Consider the following 17,867-nt stretch of genomic DNA (forward strand, 5'->3'; position numbering starts at 1 on the left):
GATGATAGCGGGGTGAACAGGCAGTGGCTCGGGTGGTTGCTGTCCTTGATGATCTTTTTAGGCCTTCCTGTGACATCGGGTGGTGTAGGTGTCCTGGAGGAGAGGGAGTTTGCACCCGGTGATGCGTTGTGCAGACCTCACTACCCTCTGGAGAGCCTTCCGGTTATGGGTGGAGCAGCTGCCATACCAGGCGGTGATACAGCCCGACAGGATGCTCTCGATTGTGCATCTGTAAAAGTTTGAGTGTTTTTGGTGACATGCCGAATTTCTTCAGCCTCCTGAGGTTGAAGAGGCGCTGCTGCGCCTTCTTCACCGCACTGTCTGTGTGGGTGGACCATTTCAGTTTGTCCGTGATGTGTACGCCGAGGAACTTAAAACTCTCCACCCTCTCCATTACTGTCTTGTCAATGTAGATAGGGGGCTACTCCCTCTGCTGTTTCCTGAAGTCCACGATCATCTCTTTTGTTTTGTTGACATTGAGTGCAAGGTTATTTTCCTGACACCACACTCCGAGGGCCCTCACCTCCTCCCTGTAGGCCGTCTCGTCGTTGTTGGTAATCAAGCCTACCACTAGTCTGCAAGCCCTTCAAGTGCAAACTATGTTACAAGAGCTTCTCCTTCCTGACTAACCTGATCAGACATAGGAGTGTCCACAATGGGGAGAAATCGTAGCAGTGGATTTCTGGGAACCGTTCTTTAGCTAAAATATTATAGTTATCATGTGAAGTGTCTTGGGGTAAGAGGGTAATTAACCACATACCCCTCATTAACTTGTCATTTGAAACAGGCTTGTGTAAATACCTGTTTTTAGAGACTGTAAACCTAGGCTAGTTCAAAGATAGTGATCATTAATAGGATGTTTGATGTGTGATAAGCAGTATTTCAAAGAACAGCGCACATTACTTTTCAATTAACCACACCCTTTGCACCATGACGCCAACCCATGAGATCCTTTTACTTCAGTGTTAACGGAAGTGAAAAGAGACCAAGAACATTTTCCACGAAAGCGTTTTTGTTGTTATTTAGACGTTTAACACCATGGAACTTAAAATATGACTAATTTAACTGCACAACATTACATTAGTTATCTCAGGTAGTGTTTAATTCGCATTGGAGTCAGGACTTGGTTGATAGCTAGCAAGCGCGTTACCTAGACTAGCGATACCTAGAACGTCTAACTGCTAACAATGGCTAACTGTATGATTTTTCACACTCAAATAGCCTCCATTATGGAGGTGCTAGCAAATGCAGCCGTGGCAGACATCTGTAAACTCGTAGACGACGACTATGCAGTGTTTCGTTTGGAAATAACTCAAAGCCAGAAAGAAAACAGGGCATTGCGGAGGAAACTGGAAATGAAGGTGACACGGGAGCGCGCAGAGAGGACAATGCGAGAGCGCGTCCCCGCCAGTCCCAGTCGTGTCAAGATCCTCGACCGATACAGAGGAATGGCAAGAGGTACATTTAGCAGGCGGAGTAGTGTTAATGTTAGATTTAATCTAGTCTTAGTCATTTTGACAAATATATCATTCAGTCTTATAAAATATAATGAAGTCACATTTTTGTCGTTTGAATAATGATTTAGTCTAGTTATTGTCAAAATGACGAAAACAGTGGGCCATTTTAGTCAACTAAATGCCCTTTCATTTTAGTCACATCACATTTGTATTGCCTCATTAACCTACAGTAAACATACATCACTGACTTCCATGTGCATATACATAGCCTTGTCCTACCAACAACTTTTTCTGCATAACATCCTATTCTCTTCCCAACAGCAGAAATATGACAAACATATACAGTGTGTACAAAACATTAGGAACACCTTCCAAATGTTTGCCCTCAGAACAGCCTCAATTTGTTGGGGCATGGACTCAAGGTGTCAAGCATTCCCCTGGGAGGCTGCCCCATGTTTACTCCAATGCTTCCCACAGTTGTGTCAAGTTGGCTGGATGTCCAATGGGTGGTGGACCATTCTTGATACACACGGGAAACTGTTGAGCATTGCCTTATTTATTTTATAGCATATTGGGTGACTGTCATTCATATTCCTTTCACCCTGCTCAATGTAACTTCGATAGGTTTAGGTTACTACATGATACTCAAATTTTCCCTACACCCATCATGAGGTTGCTACAACCTTGCCTATGAATGAAAGTTTACAATGTAGGTGCATAGGTCGAAACATTTGAGTAATCAAGGTGACAGACAGTGACACATTCAATACCACCTTGCACACTCTTGCCTGCATCTAGCTGATCTAGGGTGTAATCATTAATCCAACAGTTGCAAACGAGAGTTTCTATTGTACAAATTCAGGTATGTTTATCCCCGTATCGTTTGCTTTGGTTGAAGAAACGTTTTTCAACGGAATCGGCAGAACAAATACACCCCTGATCACACGCAAACACAGTTCACTTTCATAGCAGCCGCATACAAACAGCATGATCACTGCTCGTTAATTACTTCTCGCATCTACACGCTTTGCTTGCAGGCTTTAGTGTACAACACATCAGCTGTCTGTGACCCAGGCTGTGTGACCAGACAACAAAACCTTTCCAAGCCAAACCTTCATATCATAACCGCTACACACAGCCTACATCGTTGTCAACATAGCTACTAGAACTAACGCGTTAAACCCGCTACAATCATGCAGTACAGTTAGCAAGAAGTTTAGCAGTTACACTGGCGGGCCCCGGTGGCATTAAATTAAAACCAAAAGCTTACCTTGACTTGGGAATGTTAGCGTTGGCTAGCCATAGCCAGCTAGCTAACATGGCACCCCTCGCTATTTGAGCTGGGTGTTTGAGTAGACTAAACTAGCTAGCTGCATTCGCTAAGTGAAAATGGGGAAAAAATACTAAATCTCTTTCTTGCTTCTCCTTCATTTTTGAAGAAATGTATTTGTTCAAAACTGTCCAACTATTGTCTTTCTCTCTTTGAGTCAACTACTCAACACATTTTATGCACTGCCGTGCTAGCTACCTGTAGCTTATGCTTTCAGTACTAGATTAATTCTCTGATCCTTTGATTGGGCGGACATGTCAGTTCATGCTGCAAGAGCTCTGATAGGTAGGAGGATGTCCTCCGGAAGTTGTCATAATTACTGTGAAAGTCTATGGAAGGGGGTGAGAACCATGAGCTTCCTAGGTTTTGTATTGAAGTCAATGTACCCAGAGGAGGATGGAAACTAGCTGTCCTCCAGCTACACCATGGTGCTACCTTAGAGTGCTCTTGAGGCTACTGTAGACCTTCATTGCAAAACAGTGTTTTATAATCAATTATTTGGTAAGATGTGAATATATTTAGTATCGTTTTATCTTAAAATTAAAACTTTTTTTCAGGTTTAAATTTTTTTATGAAATTCACTGAGGAGGATGGTCCTCCCCTTCCTCCTGATGAGCCTCCACTGATCAGATGAAAACATGACTGGTTGTGTTTATACTACAATAAAATGTATTACATTTTAAAAGTTAAAAAGCAAATCTTTACGACTGCGATTCTATATTTAATTCTATGACTAAGCTCGTCCATACCGGGAATACATTAAATCTACTTTCACCCCTGATTATAAAAGAATTATCTGTCCATGTAAATTCCTAATTCAGGCTACATAGATAATACACATTACATACGAAACAAAAATACACATAGACGCGCATAGCGAGAGAGAGTAGTGTTTCGCCCAGTGATGTAGTAGAGTCACTAAACCTTGAGTCCCCTGTGCTCAAGTCACAAGTCAAGTCACGAGTTGCTGTGGCTGAAGTCGGACCAGGACTCGGGCACTGGGACTCGAAGTGGTCAAGTCTGAGTCACTGGGTCCACATTAACTCAAAATAGTTATTTACCCAGTCATATATAGTGTAGTGGCAAGAGGAATTTAGCAACTAGTCTCTTGTAATCAGCCAATCCCATTCCAACCATCACTTAACTGCTTCTCTCCGTCTGCTCTTAATGCTCATCTTTTCCTCCATTTTTTAAAATAGAATTTAGCTGTGATGCTGAGCAGGGATGCAGTCCCTGATCAGTTATCTGTTGTTACATTTGATACATTGGAGCAGCTCAGAGAGTGAGCAAAGTTGATACATTGTATATCATTTCATCCTTGGTATAAGGTTTAGAAAACGGGAACAAGCATTGGAGGGGACGGGGCGAACAGGACGCTAGTCCACTGAATTTTTCTGCCGTGGTATTGCGATACTTGGCCTGGTATCATTTGTAAAATGTTGGTACCGTGACAACACTACAGGATAGGGATGAGGTCAGTGACCTGGAAACCTCTCCCTCGACGTTAGCAAGACAGAGGACCTGATTGTGGACAACAGGAAACGGAGGCCCAAAACACCCCCATTCTCATTGACAGGAGTCAATGTAGTGGAGTTTCAAGTTCTTCGGTGTCCACATCACTAAGGAATTATCATGGTCCACAAACACCAACCCAGTTGTGAAGAAGGCACGACAATGCCTCTTCCCCCTCAGGAGACTGAAAAGATTTGGCATGGGCCCTCAGATCCTCAAAGTTCTACAGCTGCGCTATTGAGAGCATCTTGACTGGCTGCATCACAGTTTAGTATGGCAACTGCTTGGCACCTGACACAGGGAGGAAGAGAGAGGCCCAACTCGAGGAAAATCTGTCACCCTTCAGCAGGTGGCGTTTTATCATTTCCGCCCACCAAGCAATGAGTTTTTGTAGGGAGGTCAATGATTGTGTTGAATTTTGCCAACAAAAAATGTTATGCCTTATTTGCTGCGTGAGTTTTATTTGGTCGAATAGAAGTTCGTAATGCTTAAGGTGTTACGAGTGTAAGTACGACGTGACATCCCGGCAACCGGGGGGGGGAAAAAACATTTTATATCGTAATTGCCTCGAGATGGCTATTATAAATGTAATGAGGCTATTAGCGTAGCTTCTCTCTCCATTGAATACTGGCGGTTGACGTCAACAACTCTCATCGAATATTCAAAAAAGGATTACAATAATGAGACGTATCCACCAATCCAAAGAAAGGATAGTCGGGAGCTAGACAGCCCTCCGTGCCGCTTTGTGGACAACAACTCCCATTTTTAGGGCGGAGAGATGTGTATCTTGTCAGTATTTCCATAATCGTTGTCTCTCTCCCCTGTGATCCGGAAACCAAGTGGTCGAGGAGCGTGTCAATCACTGACGTATAATAAGAACTGGAGACTGCATCTAAAATGTCTGACCGTAGTTTTCCCGGTTTATACAGACTAACATCACATGCGCACTAGCACATAGGGAGCAGCGACGACGTCATCCAAAAACATGGCAGACATTGGGTGAATACAAAATGTTAATATCTTTTGCTGTGAGTGATTTTATATATATATATTTTATATAATTCAATTGATGTTTTGTGCACAAAGGTGAGGACTAAAGTGTTTTAGGAATTGTCTAATCGCACTTCTCTATGTGATTGCTTATAGAAATTAACTCAAGTTATTGTATTTTCAGAGGAGAAAAGCATGCACACATTTAAGAACGATATTTAAGAACGCTACTTATTTTATCTATAAAATGTCTTGCACAGCTAACATAATTTGTTTTTATCACATTACACATGTTGGGATCCACCTGTAAACCTCATTTGCCTGATTGAAATTGCGGAGAAAAAGCCATTGTCTCCGTGAAGGGGTGGAACGAGATTGCGTGAAGATGACGTATGGCCTAGTAAAATACGTCACGATGTGAATGGGCATCACAGCTCAGCTCAGGGCACATCGCCCCGTTCCCCTCTGCTCATGTGTCCCCTCTGTGCGCATGTGTTCAAGAATTGGGTCTTGGTCAGTTTTTGGATAGTATCCAATAATTCCCCTGATTACATAGCTATCTTGCACAAAGACATAATATCATATTCTAACCAGATTCTCGATGTACTGCATTTCCTATTATTTACTCAATGAAAACAATATGATGCATGGAACATAATACATCAATCAATAAATAGTATATCAATAAGTTATGCTTAGTGTTACCTTACATCCTTGCCAATTCTAGACAGTGTCAATAAATATATTGTTGAGCATTGACAGTAGCTAAACTAACCACCTCTTTCCCCCCAATCACTCTCTCAGGTGAAGGACATCTCACTGGAGGCCACAGGAGCTTTGTGAAGCCAGCAGGACACAACACATGGAGAGATGACCAACCAATCACTGTTGATGAGGGGAGTGGAGCCTCAACCCAGCACGTTATCGTGATAGAGGTTAGATCGCATTCCCTACGACATTGTTATCCAATTCAACTCATGTACCGGTAATAAACTCCTCTCTTCATGTGTCAGTCAGAAGATGCAGAGGCTGCAGGTCCTGGGGTCAAGCTGGAGGGGTCTGAAGGAGAGGAGGACCCATGGCACAGCAGAGTCATCCAGACTGGAGCAGCATCTGGTGCGCCCCCTGTCGCCACGGAGGACCCCACCTCCCCTGCCCAGCCCAGGATCCGACACTGCATCACGGAGGTCAGTGGAATGCCGAACTCCACCCTCAAGTCAGAGACCAACACCAAGACATTAACTGAAACACACAGGCTATTACACACAGGAACTGACCACAGATCAGACCCAGAGAGACTGGGGCCACTTGGCTGTCCTCCTGCTTCCGGTTCCGAATACTTACCGGTGTTTCACCAGAGCCAGAAGACGGTTCATTCCCGTGGAGATGGTGATGTGTTAGACACTGGTGTTGATGATCCGTCTTGTTCTTACTCTACAGAGATGGACCCTGGCAACATGCCCTTGGGTTTAGAGACACAGAATGATCTGTCTAGAGGGGATTGGAACCGGTACAGTAGTAGTGTATACTCTGAAGGGTGCCTAGATAAGAAAGAGGAGGTTATAGTCGTTGATGAAGTGACTGTGAAAATGGAGGGTGACATTTCTCTCACATGGAATGCAGATAGTCACCCAGGTGACGGACACTCACAAGGCAGAGACTTCTTAGATTACAGGGAAAGTTTAGAGACAAATCCAAATGTCGCGACCCATTCCCCTTTACACGCACTCAGGGATCGGGACCCAGTGTCCACATCGATGGGGCCTTCCGATTCACACAGCCTTTTCGATCAGGTATTGAATTCAAACGACAGGACTAGAGCCCAAACTCAGGGAGGGGGAGCCACATCAGGCAATAGTAAAGAGAAGCGGTTCCTCTGCATGTTCTGTAACAAAGGCTTCAGCTGCCTCCAGAAGGTGGAGATTCACCAGAGGTTCCACACAGGGGTGAAACCCTTCAGCTGTAACCAGTGTCACATGTGCTTCGCCCAGGCTGGAGACCTGAAAAGGCACCAGAGGGTCCACACAGGGGAGAAACCCTACAGCTGCCCCCAGTGTGAGAAGAGGTTCTCCCGCCTGGACAAACTGAAGATGCACCTGAAAGTCCACACGGGAGAGAGGCCATTTGCCTGTACACACTGCAGGAAGAGGTTCTCTGAGAGGAGCTACCTCAGGATACACCAGCAGAAAAAACATTCCACTCTATAACATAGAAAGTAACTATTCCAATCCATAGCTTCTGAGGTTTAGATCAAATCCTGCTTTAAAGAGAAATAATCATTAGTATTGTCAGCAGAAAAGATCCACAGATGCATTTGGAATACCGAGAGTAACATATTTCAGTGTTGAATATTCCTGGGTAGAATATTGCATCCAGACATTGTGTGATATATAAGCCTAAAAAGTCTGATACATATTGTGTTTGTACTGTGTAGGATATATGTTCTAAAAATGCCTATTTGATTACTTCCATTAAACTACTTAATTTTTTTAAGTTCATGCATATTTTTAGTTGAGACGTGTATGTGTGGTTTTCATATGGTGTATTTAACACTTGTTTATGTTTAATAAACACAAAATGGGACTTCACTCTGACTTTCATTGAGACTCTCTTTAGTATACATCACATCTGATCTCGTCCTATTCTACATACACACAAGAGCACTTTATAACATTTTACATTTACGTCATTTAGCAGACGCCAATATACACTTACTAAATATACCTACACATACCCACACACTAACAAACACCTACTGTACACATCAAATAGTTTAGTCTGGTTTGTCTGATGATAACCTTTGACTATTTTTACCCACATATTTATGTCCACCATGATGCATTTAACAACAGTGAAGTCATTCTATAACTACAGTATAGGACTCAAATGTAGTAGAGATGGGGAAACACATTTTAAAAGTGTGTTTATTATCTGTGTGTACGTACCTGAGGGAGTGTATGTCTGTGTAATCTGTATCACCTCTCTTCCAGGAGGAGGAGGGTCCAGAGGTGCTGCTGGTAAAGGAGGAGGGGTGTGAGGAGGGTCTGGGGAACCCTGAGGGGAACATGGTCATGGAAGACAACCAGACTACACCTCCTCCTGAACCCACAGAGGAACAAGCTGAGCAGCACAGGACCAAACACAGTCCCACTGAGGTGAGCCTACTGTGAACTACTGTCTGAATGGTATTAGGTCAGGGCCCATATCCACAAAGCCTCTGAGTAGGAGTGCTGATCTAGGCTCTGATCAGTTTTGCCTTTTAGATCATAATGAATAAGACTATATGCAGGTGGGGACCTGATCTTAGATCAGCACTCATACTCTGAGACTCTGTGTGGATACAAGCCTAGGTCTTGATTCATTTTGTCTTAAAGGGCACCACAAGAGGGCAATGCTGCCCCTATTTCGATGTAATTCCTGTCCTAGAGTGGAAATGCTTGTTTAGGTTCCACCTCTGAAGAATGATGCAGTGGTGATTTCCAGACTGAGTGGAGAAACAACAACAAATAGGCCACTGACAGCTGTCAGTGTAGCTAGCTAACATGCTAACCTTATCTAGCTAGCTAATGTTATCTTAACTACACTGTATTCAAAGGATTAGCCAGCTGGCTAGGCTATGGCTGGTTCTGGGGACGGATTTGTAATAAGCATTTAGGGAAAACATAAAATGGATAGGGGAAATCAGTCTTTGACATCGCCATCTGTTGTTATCTCCAAAGTTTTGACATCTTCCAAAAATTGTGGCCGTGAGTTTGCCCTAGAAATCATTTGAAAGAATAAGCTTAAGCTCCGGTTAATATGGATAACTGTAGAACAGTTCAAGATGCGTTTTTCTACACCGTAATGGACACGGTGCAACCTTTGTTAGGCTGCGAGCAGGCTATTCGGCTGCGGTACAGCAAAGTCAAATCCAATGATCATGGTTCTCACAGGGGAAGTGAAATTATAGGCTACAATGACTTTGCTCATGATGCACGCCCAAATGACAAGCAACAACACCCTGAGCGTATCGGACATGAAACACCAATACAAATGTAACAACAAGCACAACAAAATACATAAACAAGTTCCTTGAATTTTTGTGGGTGCCTTTTCATTATAGGATAGACACTTGTGTTTTTTTAGCTGCACCAATCAAAGCATTGGAGCGTGTAGTGAAGCACAACTTTAGTGGTCAAAACCATTTATCTCGGGGGAGGGGGGTTGCAAAATGCAATCATATCACGCAATTATAACATTTCTAAAATGGCCATATGGTTATTTTTTTAATACAAAATAGATACATGTGTTATAATTTATCAATGGATTATGATCATTTTGGGTTAAAATGTTTGGCTCAGCTCAGTCGCGACTCACGGATTGGTAGAGCTTTGCAGGTGTTTCTAATTAATAAACAATGCCATGCTGGTCGGTGGTAACGTTGAAATAAAACCCAGGCCTGAAAAGAAACATATCCTGAAAATAATTTGCATTTCATCTCATAGGAAAGACACAGAATTGTCACGGATTTCCAAGAATGCCCAACTTCAGATTTTCTATTTCAAGCCCAAATATGGCATACTTTGACAAAAATGAGGACCTATTGACGTAAATCGTTGTACAACATCATGGTAAGCTCTGGCCATCATATTTCAGCAAAGAAAAGTGAATTTTGCTTTTGTGGATCTGTAAGTGTGGGACCATGTCATTGAATGATCAAACCATTAGAGTTTCAAGTAATCAAATCAATGTACACGTTTGCATAGTATAAAATCTACTAACATGTTTGCATAGTACTCATATAAATCCCTCATTGCCCAATCAGAAGATGCTCCATAGCAGGGTGCTCATATCAGATTTCTTGATCCAACATCCTCTCACTCTGTATCTCTTACAGTCAGTAGACATGGAGGATGGGAAGCCTGATCTGCTGCTGGTCAAAGAGGAGACAATAGAAGATGAACCAGAGAGCATTGATCTGCTGAGTGGACTAAAGATGGGGGAGCAAGGTAAGGGAGAAATACATATATCCTACATACAGTAATATCTTCATTCATAAAATGAAATCAATACAACTTATGTCTACATAAAAAACACACATTATAATGGATGAACTTCACCAGGTACTTGACTAAAAAATCTCCACATGTAGAATGTTCTCTGCCATGTTTGTAAAGTCTATTTTCGAACCTCTTCCTGCAGGTGGTTGGCTGGAGGCTAACAGAGGAGACTGGGAGGCCATCTTGGATTCCCAGACCGGTGAAGCCAAGGGCCTGGGGCCGACATCACTGAGAAGGCCAGGACCAGAGGTGACATAGTGGAGGTCAGTGGATGGGACAGCATCCTCAACTCTGGGCTGGGGAACAACACTGTTAACCACAACCAGAAACACAGTTGACTACAAAACAACAACCAAACTTAGTCTCCATGACAACAGACTGGCTGAGACCAGAGTGAGGCGTAGATTTGGTCGATGGAGAGGTGTCATGTGGCGAGAGAGGACAGACATAGACTTGGCTAGCGATGCTCCATCCTGCTCCTATAGTTGTGATTCAGAGAGACTGATGGAGCCTCAGGTTAACCCCCTAACAGATGCTGCCTTCAGCCTGCCTTCCATAGGATCTATCAACTGGAACATGGACCCTGTGACAACACAGACACTCCCTGGCCTTCATCCTCCTCACACTCTCCTAATGTTAAACCAGACCTCAGACAATGCCAGTGCCTCAACACTAAATACCTACACAAGCCCATTGACAAATGACAATAGTAGTAACGCTATCAGTAGATCCGGTGGCAAAGAGAAGCGCTTCCTGTGTTCGTTCTATGAGAAAGCCTTCAGTTTCACCAAACAGCTGGAGATCCACCAGAGGATGCACACGGGGGAGAAAGAATTTGGCAGCCGCCTGTGTGAGAACAGGCTCTCCAACCAGTAGTACTGCGCAATTAACAGAAATGTAGATCCTTTTTCAGTTTTTAAACAATTAATTGACTGATGTTGGTTCAATTATTTGAATTCCATTCGTTTTTTTTCTGTGAGCGCAATGCAGCAGTTTCTCTAGAGAAGTCAGATCAAGCCCAAATTGTGCAATATAGTAGGGAGTTGTAGTTTCCAACAGGACAATATTCTTCGTAGTTTAGCGCAGAAAACGTGGTAATTAACCACAATGACCATAATCCATTGCGTGCCTACTTGTCCGGTCTGAGACGGAGAGAGACAAAAGAAGGCGTGATCGAGAGCAGTTGCTTTACCTGAAAATGCATGATCTAAGATTGATATTTGGTATTCAGTCATAAAAGTATGCCTTATTTACTTTGAGGAACTATTAAGATTGTGATTTTTGTCAGACAGCATAGGCATCTCTATAGAGATGATGACTTGGAATGAAATAATAAAGTCATCAAATAGGCCTAAAAACGTACAATAATCGAACCGAAACCAAACCGACCTCAAAAAGCAGTAATCACTCAGCACTACACACCAGCACCGCCTGAAGGGGACCACAGACTCCACTCAGGGGAAAAACCCTACAGCTGCCAACAGTGGGAGGAGAGGATCTCTCGCCAGGACCAGCTGAAGATGCACCTGAGTCCACATGGGAGAGGGGAGCTACCTCAGGATACACCAGCAGAAAATGCACAAGACCCATGTATAGAGTATTTGGCATGTAACGTAGTACTAGTTAGTTAGTTTGTAGTTAATTCTGTTGGTTTAGGATGTAGTAGGGAACTGGAGGTGAACTGAGGAAAGAATCAGTATGATGAGACAGAGTAGATGGTATGCTGATGGTGTCTGTAAAAATGCTTCACTGATGAAGAGTTGACAACCTGTCATGTTGTTTGATGCTGGTGTTTTATAATGAGGAAATGATAGTGCCTTAATTCATGTTTACTTGACAGGAAGTTAAGATAAAGAAAGATGGAGATAAGAACATAAAGATGAGTGTAATGTTGAACCTTTTCCAAAGTATTCTAAAATGTATTTTATCAAAGCGAGGGTATTTTTTTATAATAAACTCCAATGGCTGGAGGGAGAAACTGGACCTCTAAATCGGCTGGTCAGAAACCCTGGCCCCGGATCAGTACCCTGGATCAGGAGCCGTCGCTCTTCCTTGCCGAGTCACAACCTGGACCGAACTACGAGGGACAGAGACACCACCACACAGAACACAACCAGTGGACTGAACAACCTCAGTCCTGGTGGTCATCAGAGAGACAGAGGATCCATTATGCAGCCCAGACCCTTCTCTTCACAGTCTCAGTGCAGGGATGGGGCTGATAGACCCTCCTGTTCCTATGATACAAACACCACAGTATCCATGATGAACAGAGCAGGTCACCCTGGGCTTCAGCATTCACAGAGAGTGGTGGGAGACCCCCCTGGTGGTAGTCTAACAGGAAGTCTGTCTTCTCCTTTAGGGTCTTGTCTAATGCCTGGTGACTGGGTTCATAGAAGGCCTAGACCTGGGTCTACCAGACATAGGAGTGTCCACAATGGGGAGAAATCGTAGCAGTGTGGCTTGAGATGTACGCAGGGGATGTCTGGGAACCATTCTTTAGCTGACATATTATAGTTATCATGTGAAGTGTCTTGGGCTGAGAGTTTTCTTTCTGTGTCCTTTCACATTCTCAGATGATACAGACTTGATGTTTGGTGTGCTGGCATAACCGAAACACTGTCAGTGAAGTGTAACACTGTATTTTCCCTCAATTTGTTTTTTCCAATGTTCTATTCATAACAAATATACCCCAACATTATGTGGTACCTGTTTCTTTATGTACCAAACATTTTTAAATAGGTGATCAAACCTGTTGACATGTTGACTCTGCTTGTTTATCATTTAGAATTGAAATTGGCCTTGGTTTCATTGGCTTCCTTCAAACCTATAGGTTTCTGTCCTTGCCACTGATGGGATCTAGCCAGCCATTCATTTCAGGTCATTTATGGTAATTTATCCACCACACTTGTAGTGAAAGATCGTGGGAGGGCAATCAGCAGACGTATCACAGAGACCAACTGGCTGTATACACGGCAGAGCTGCTGGCAGTACTGTTGTCCTTGCAATGGGGAAGGTTGTTGTGTGTTCTGACTCGTGTGCAGTATTGATGAGGGAAGTCCTTCAGATCATGGAGGAGACATGACATGCTATATGAGGTATTCCAATTAATTCCCGGGGAGACAGATGGGTGTTTTAGATTCATTTGGCTTTTGTCCCCGCCCATGTGGGGGTGGAAGAGAATGAGGAAGTAGATGTGCTAGCTAGACAGGCCCTTAGGAGAGAGGAGGTGCCCATGAGCAAGGCAGAGGCTAAGGGACTGATATGGACAGTGGTGGTGCAGAGATGGCAGGAACAGTGGAACTGCTTATAGACAATAAGGTTAGGCATGTATTCCAAGTAGGCTACAGAGGAAAGCTGGGGAGGACGACAGGAGCGAGGAGGCCATCTTTACAAGGCTACGGGTGGGACACAGCCGGCTGAATAAGACATTAAGGGCTCTATTGCTCGTTGGCAATTTTGACTTTGACTAATTTACCTGTTTAACATCAACTCGCTTTCGCTGAGTTGGGAGGGGAGGGTGGAAATATGAGGTGTGTCCTTAAAAACGTGCACCAAACTGCCAATTTTCGGGCAGCCAACTGGAGATATGTAAGAATGAGAAGGTTACAGAGGCATAAATATCATACCCCCACTCAAAATAAAATGGCTAACCTCCCCTGTTATTGGTAATGGTGAGAGGTTAGCCTGTCTTAGGGGTATGATATAAAATGCTAACCTCCCCTGTTATTGGTAATGGTGAGAGGTTAGCATGTCTTAGGGGTATGCTTTTTGTGCCTTTGACGATTCACGATTCATTCATGATTATCCGCAATCGTGGTAGCATCCACATGAATGTAGCAGTGTTCAGAAACAAACGATATTCTTATTTACAATAAAAGTGACACCAAAATAATACATTATTTACCATTAATTTATATTGGGCACAACATAATCCCCTCATGAAACATTTGATCTCATATCCAAAATGCTGGAGTATAGAGCCAAATTAAAAGTTTTAGCTTCAATGTCCAAATAAATATGTAGGGGAGTGTACGTCAGTGTATTTAGTCTACAGTCCTTGACCTCAAGCTGTTTGCAGTAAACAGTCTATTACAGTGGTCACCAGCCGGTCGATCACAACCGACTGGTCGATCTTTAAGGCATTCCTAGTCCATCACCAAACATTTCTGTAGAACAGCCAACGATAAAGGATGGTGCTCTGTTTGTTTTTGTGTTGCGCTGTTGGTGCACTAGATTCAGAAGCCATGTGCGCCGGGTAGGCAAAGTGATAGGCCTGCGTTTTTATTATTAGTACCTCGTCGTATTTTAATATCGAGGAATATTTAACTTTCTATGGTCATAGGAATTTCGCCATCATCATAGGAGTTTTGACTCGAGTTTCGCCATCAGGTGGAAGACAGTGTCCCCTCTGGTCAGTCTCACCAGAGAAAAGGAGAGAGCAGGGACCATGAGAGGCAGACACCCTCTGCTGCTCTTTCCTTCCCTCCGCTCAGACTAATGCTGTCTTGGAACTCTACGGACAATTCCTTTAACCTCATGGCTTGGTTTTTGCTCTGACATGCACTGTCAACTGTGGGACCTTATATAGACAGGTGTGTGCCTTTCCAAATCATGTCCAATCAATTGAATTTACCAAAGGTGGACTCCAATCAAGTTGTAGAAACATCTCAAGAGCGATCAATGGAAACAGGATGCACCTGAGCTCAATTTCGAGTCTCATAGCAAAGGGTCAGAATACTTATGTAAATAATGTATTTCTGTTTTTAATTTGTAATTTGCAAAAATTTCTAAAACATGTTTTCGATTTGTCATTATGGGGTATTGTGTGTAGATCGATGAGGGTTTGTTTTATTTAATCCATTTTAGAATAAGGCTGTAATGTAACAAAATGTGGAAAAGTCAAGGGGTCTGAATACTTTCCGAAGGCATGTGCCAGTGACTGAAGTGGGTGAGAAAAGGAAGGTGATTCCTTGGTGGACTGAAGAGTTCACTGCGGCTATTTGAGAAAGAAATAGGGCTTACAGAGTGTTGTGTAGAAATATGAATCCTGAGAATCTATTTGGTTTCCAAAGGAAGAAAGCTTTAGTATGTAGGTTCATTAAGTCTGGCAAGAGAAATGCATGGAGACAGTTCTGCTCTACAAGAGACAGGTTTTTTTTATTGTATTTATTTAACTAGGCAAGTCAGTTAAGGACAAATTATTATTTACTCAGCGGGGGATGTATGGTATATGTTAAAGAAGATGACTGGAAGAAGCAAGTCCACTCGAATTCCAGTTTTTGTTGTGGGTCAAAAAATGGCTGTAACTGATGAAGACAAAGCTGACTTGTTGGGGAAGACATTTGCTAGGGTACATAGTGGAGTTACTTAGGATGAAGTACAGTTGAAGTCAGAAGTTTACATACACCTTAGCCAAATACATTTAAACTCAGTTTTTCACAATTCCTGACATTTAATCCTAGTAAAAATTAGGATCACCACTTTATTTTAAGAATGTGAAATGTCAGAATAATAGTAGAGAGAATGATTTATTTCAGCTTTCATTTCTTTCATCACATTCCTGGTGGGTCAGAAGTTTACATGCACTCAATTAGTATTTGGTAGCATTGTCTTTAAATTGTTAAACTTGGGTCAAACGTTTCGGGTAGCCTTCCACAATAAGTTGGGTCCTGACAGAGCTGGTGTAACTGAGTCAGGTTTGTAGGCCTCCTTGTAGGCCTCCTTGCTCGCACACGCTTTTTCAGTTCTGCCCACAAATGTTCATCAAGATTGAGGTGAGGGCTTTTTGATGGCCTCTCCAATACCTTGACTTTGTTGTCCTTAAGCCATTTTTCTACAAATTTGGAAGTATGCTTGGGGTTATTGTCCATTTGGAAGACCCATTTGCGACCAAGCTTTAACTTCCTGACTGATGTCTTAAGATGTTGCTTCAATATATCCCCATAATTTCCCATCCTCATGATGCCACCTATTTTGTGAGGTGCACCAGTCCCTCCTGCAGCAAAGCACCCCCACAACATGATGCTGCCACCCCTGTGCTTCACGGTTGGGATGGTGTTCTTCGGCTTGCAAGCCTCCCCCTTTTTCCTCCAAACATAACGATGGTCATTATGGCCAAACAGTTGTATTTTTGTTTCATCAGACCAGATGACATTTCTCCAAAAAGTACGATCTTTGTCCCCAGGTGCAGTTGCAAACCGTAGTCTGGCTTTTTTATGGCGGTTTTGGAGCAGTGGCTTCTTTCTTGCTGAGCGGCCTTTCAGGTTATGTCGATATAGGACTCGTTTTACTGTGGATATAGATAGTTTTGTACCTGTTTCCTCCAGCATATTCACAAGGTCCTTTGCTGTTGTTCTGGGATTGATTTGCACTTTTCGCACCAAAGTACATTCATCTCTAGGAGACAGAACGCGTCTCCTTCCTGAGCAGTATGACGGCTGTGTGGTCCCATGGTGTTTGTACTTGCATACTATTGTTTGTACAGATGAACATGGTACTTTCAGGGTTTGGAAATTGCTCCCAAGGATGAACCAGACTTGTAGAGGTCTACAATTTTTGGCGGATTTCTTTTGATTTTCCCATGATGTCAAGCAAAGACTCACTGAGTTTGAAGGTAGGCCTTGAAATACATCCACAGGTACACCTCCAATTGACTCAAATGATGTCAATTAGCCTATCAAAAGCTTCTAAAGCCATGACATAATTTTCTGGAATTTTCTAAGCTGTTTAAAGGCACAGTCAACTTAGTGTATGTAAACTTCTGACCCACTAGAATTGTGATACAGTGAATTATAAGTGAAATAATGTGTCTGTAAACAATTGTTGGAAAAATTACTTGTGTCAAGCACAAAGTAGATGTCCTAACCGCCTTGCCGAAATTTGTGGAGTGGTTGAAAAACTAGTTTTAATAACTCAAACCTAAGTGTATGTAAACTTTCGACTTCAACTGTATATAAGCAACACCGGTGTGAGATTTTAAATGCTCATGTTAATGTGTATAAGAAAAGGGATACTGTTAACTCTTCTTTGGATGCAGTTTTTACCACACATGAGATGTGTTCAGCCTTAATAGGCTCTGGATATACAGCCCCAGGTCATGATCAGTTGTGCTATGGAATGTTTAAGCATCTACCTGATGAGGTCATACATGTTCTGCCTGGATTATTTCATACGATTTGGAGTGAGGGGGTTATACCTTCTGTTTGTAAACGTGCAGTAATATTACCTTTTGTAAAGCCTGGTAAGGACTCTTCATGTGCTGATAGTTACAGACCAATAGCACTGATCTCTAAATTGTGTGAACTGATGATTGTCATATTTCCTGGAACATAGATTTTTATTGAGTCAATGGCAAAGTGGATTCCATAAAGGTAGATCTACTTTGGATGCATTAGTAAAGGTGAGCAATGAAGTTGAAAAAACTCTGGTCATGAAGTAATGGCTTCTGTCTTTTTTGACATTGAAAAGACATACAATACAATGTGATTAAGATGGATAGACTTGGTATTGGTTGGAGAATATACAACTGAGTTTGTGTTC

The 17,867-nt window shown here is 42.7% G+C and overlaps 1 protein-coding gene across 3 annotated transcripts; it reads left to right on the plus strand.

The window, feature by feature from the left end:
- The first annotated feature begins 726 nt into the window (after positions 1-726).
- Positions 727-13,033, plus strand: LOC123723913 (uncharacterized). Of its 3 annotated transcripts, XM_082978406.1 has the most exons (6): positions 727-1,458; positions 6,094-6,224; positions 6,303-6,476; positions 8,280-8,444; positions 10,166-10,277; positions 10,471-13,033. In XM_082978406.1, exons 1-6 carry the CDS (start codon positions 1,188-1,190, stop codon positions 10,584-10,586), a joined length of 969 nt encoding a protein of 322 aa, XP_082834532.1. In that variant the 5' UTR covers positions 727-1,187; the 3' UTR covers positions 10,587-13,033. The 3 variants fall into 3 exon arrangements, 2 of the variants coding, with proteins under 2 accessions (XP_082834532.1, XP_045578567.2); XM_045722611.2 differs by lacking the exons at positions 8,280-8,444; positions 10,166-10,277; positions 10,471-13,033 and having other exon boundaries at positions 729-1,458; positions 6,303-7,877; XR_014393073.1 differs by lacking the exons at positions 727-1,458; positions 8,280-8,444; positions 10,166-10,277; positions 10,471-13,033 and adding an exon at positions 2,753-5,327 and having other exon boundaries at positions 6,303-6,544.
- The last annotated feature ends 4,834 nt before the right edge of the window (positions 13,034-17,867 follow it).

This window comes from Salmo salar, chromosome 08 (assembly GCF_965601325.2).
Source record: "Salmo salar chromosome 08, fSalSal1, whole genome shotgun sequence".
NCBI lineage: Eukaryota > Metazoa > Chordata > Actinopteri > Salmoniformes > Salmonidae > Salmo > Salmo salar.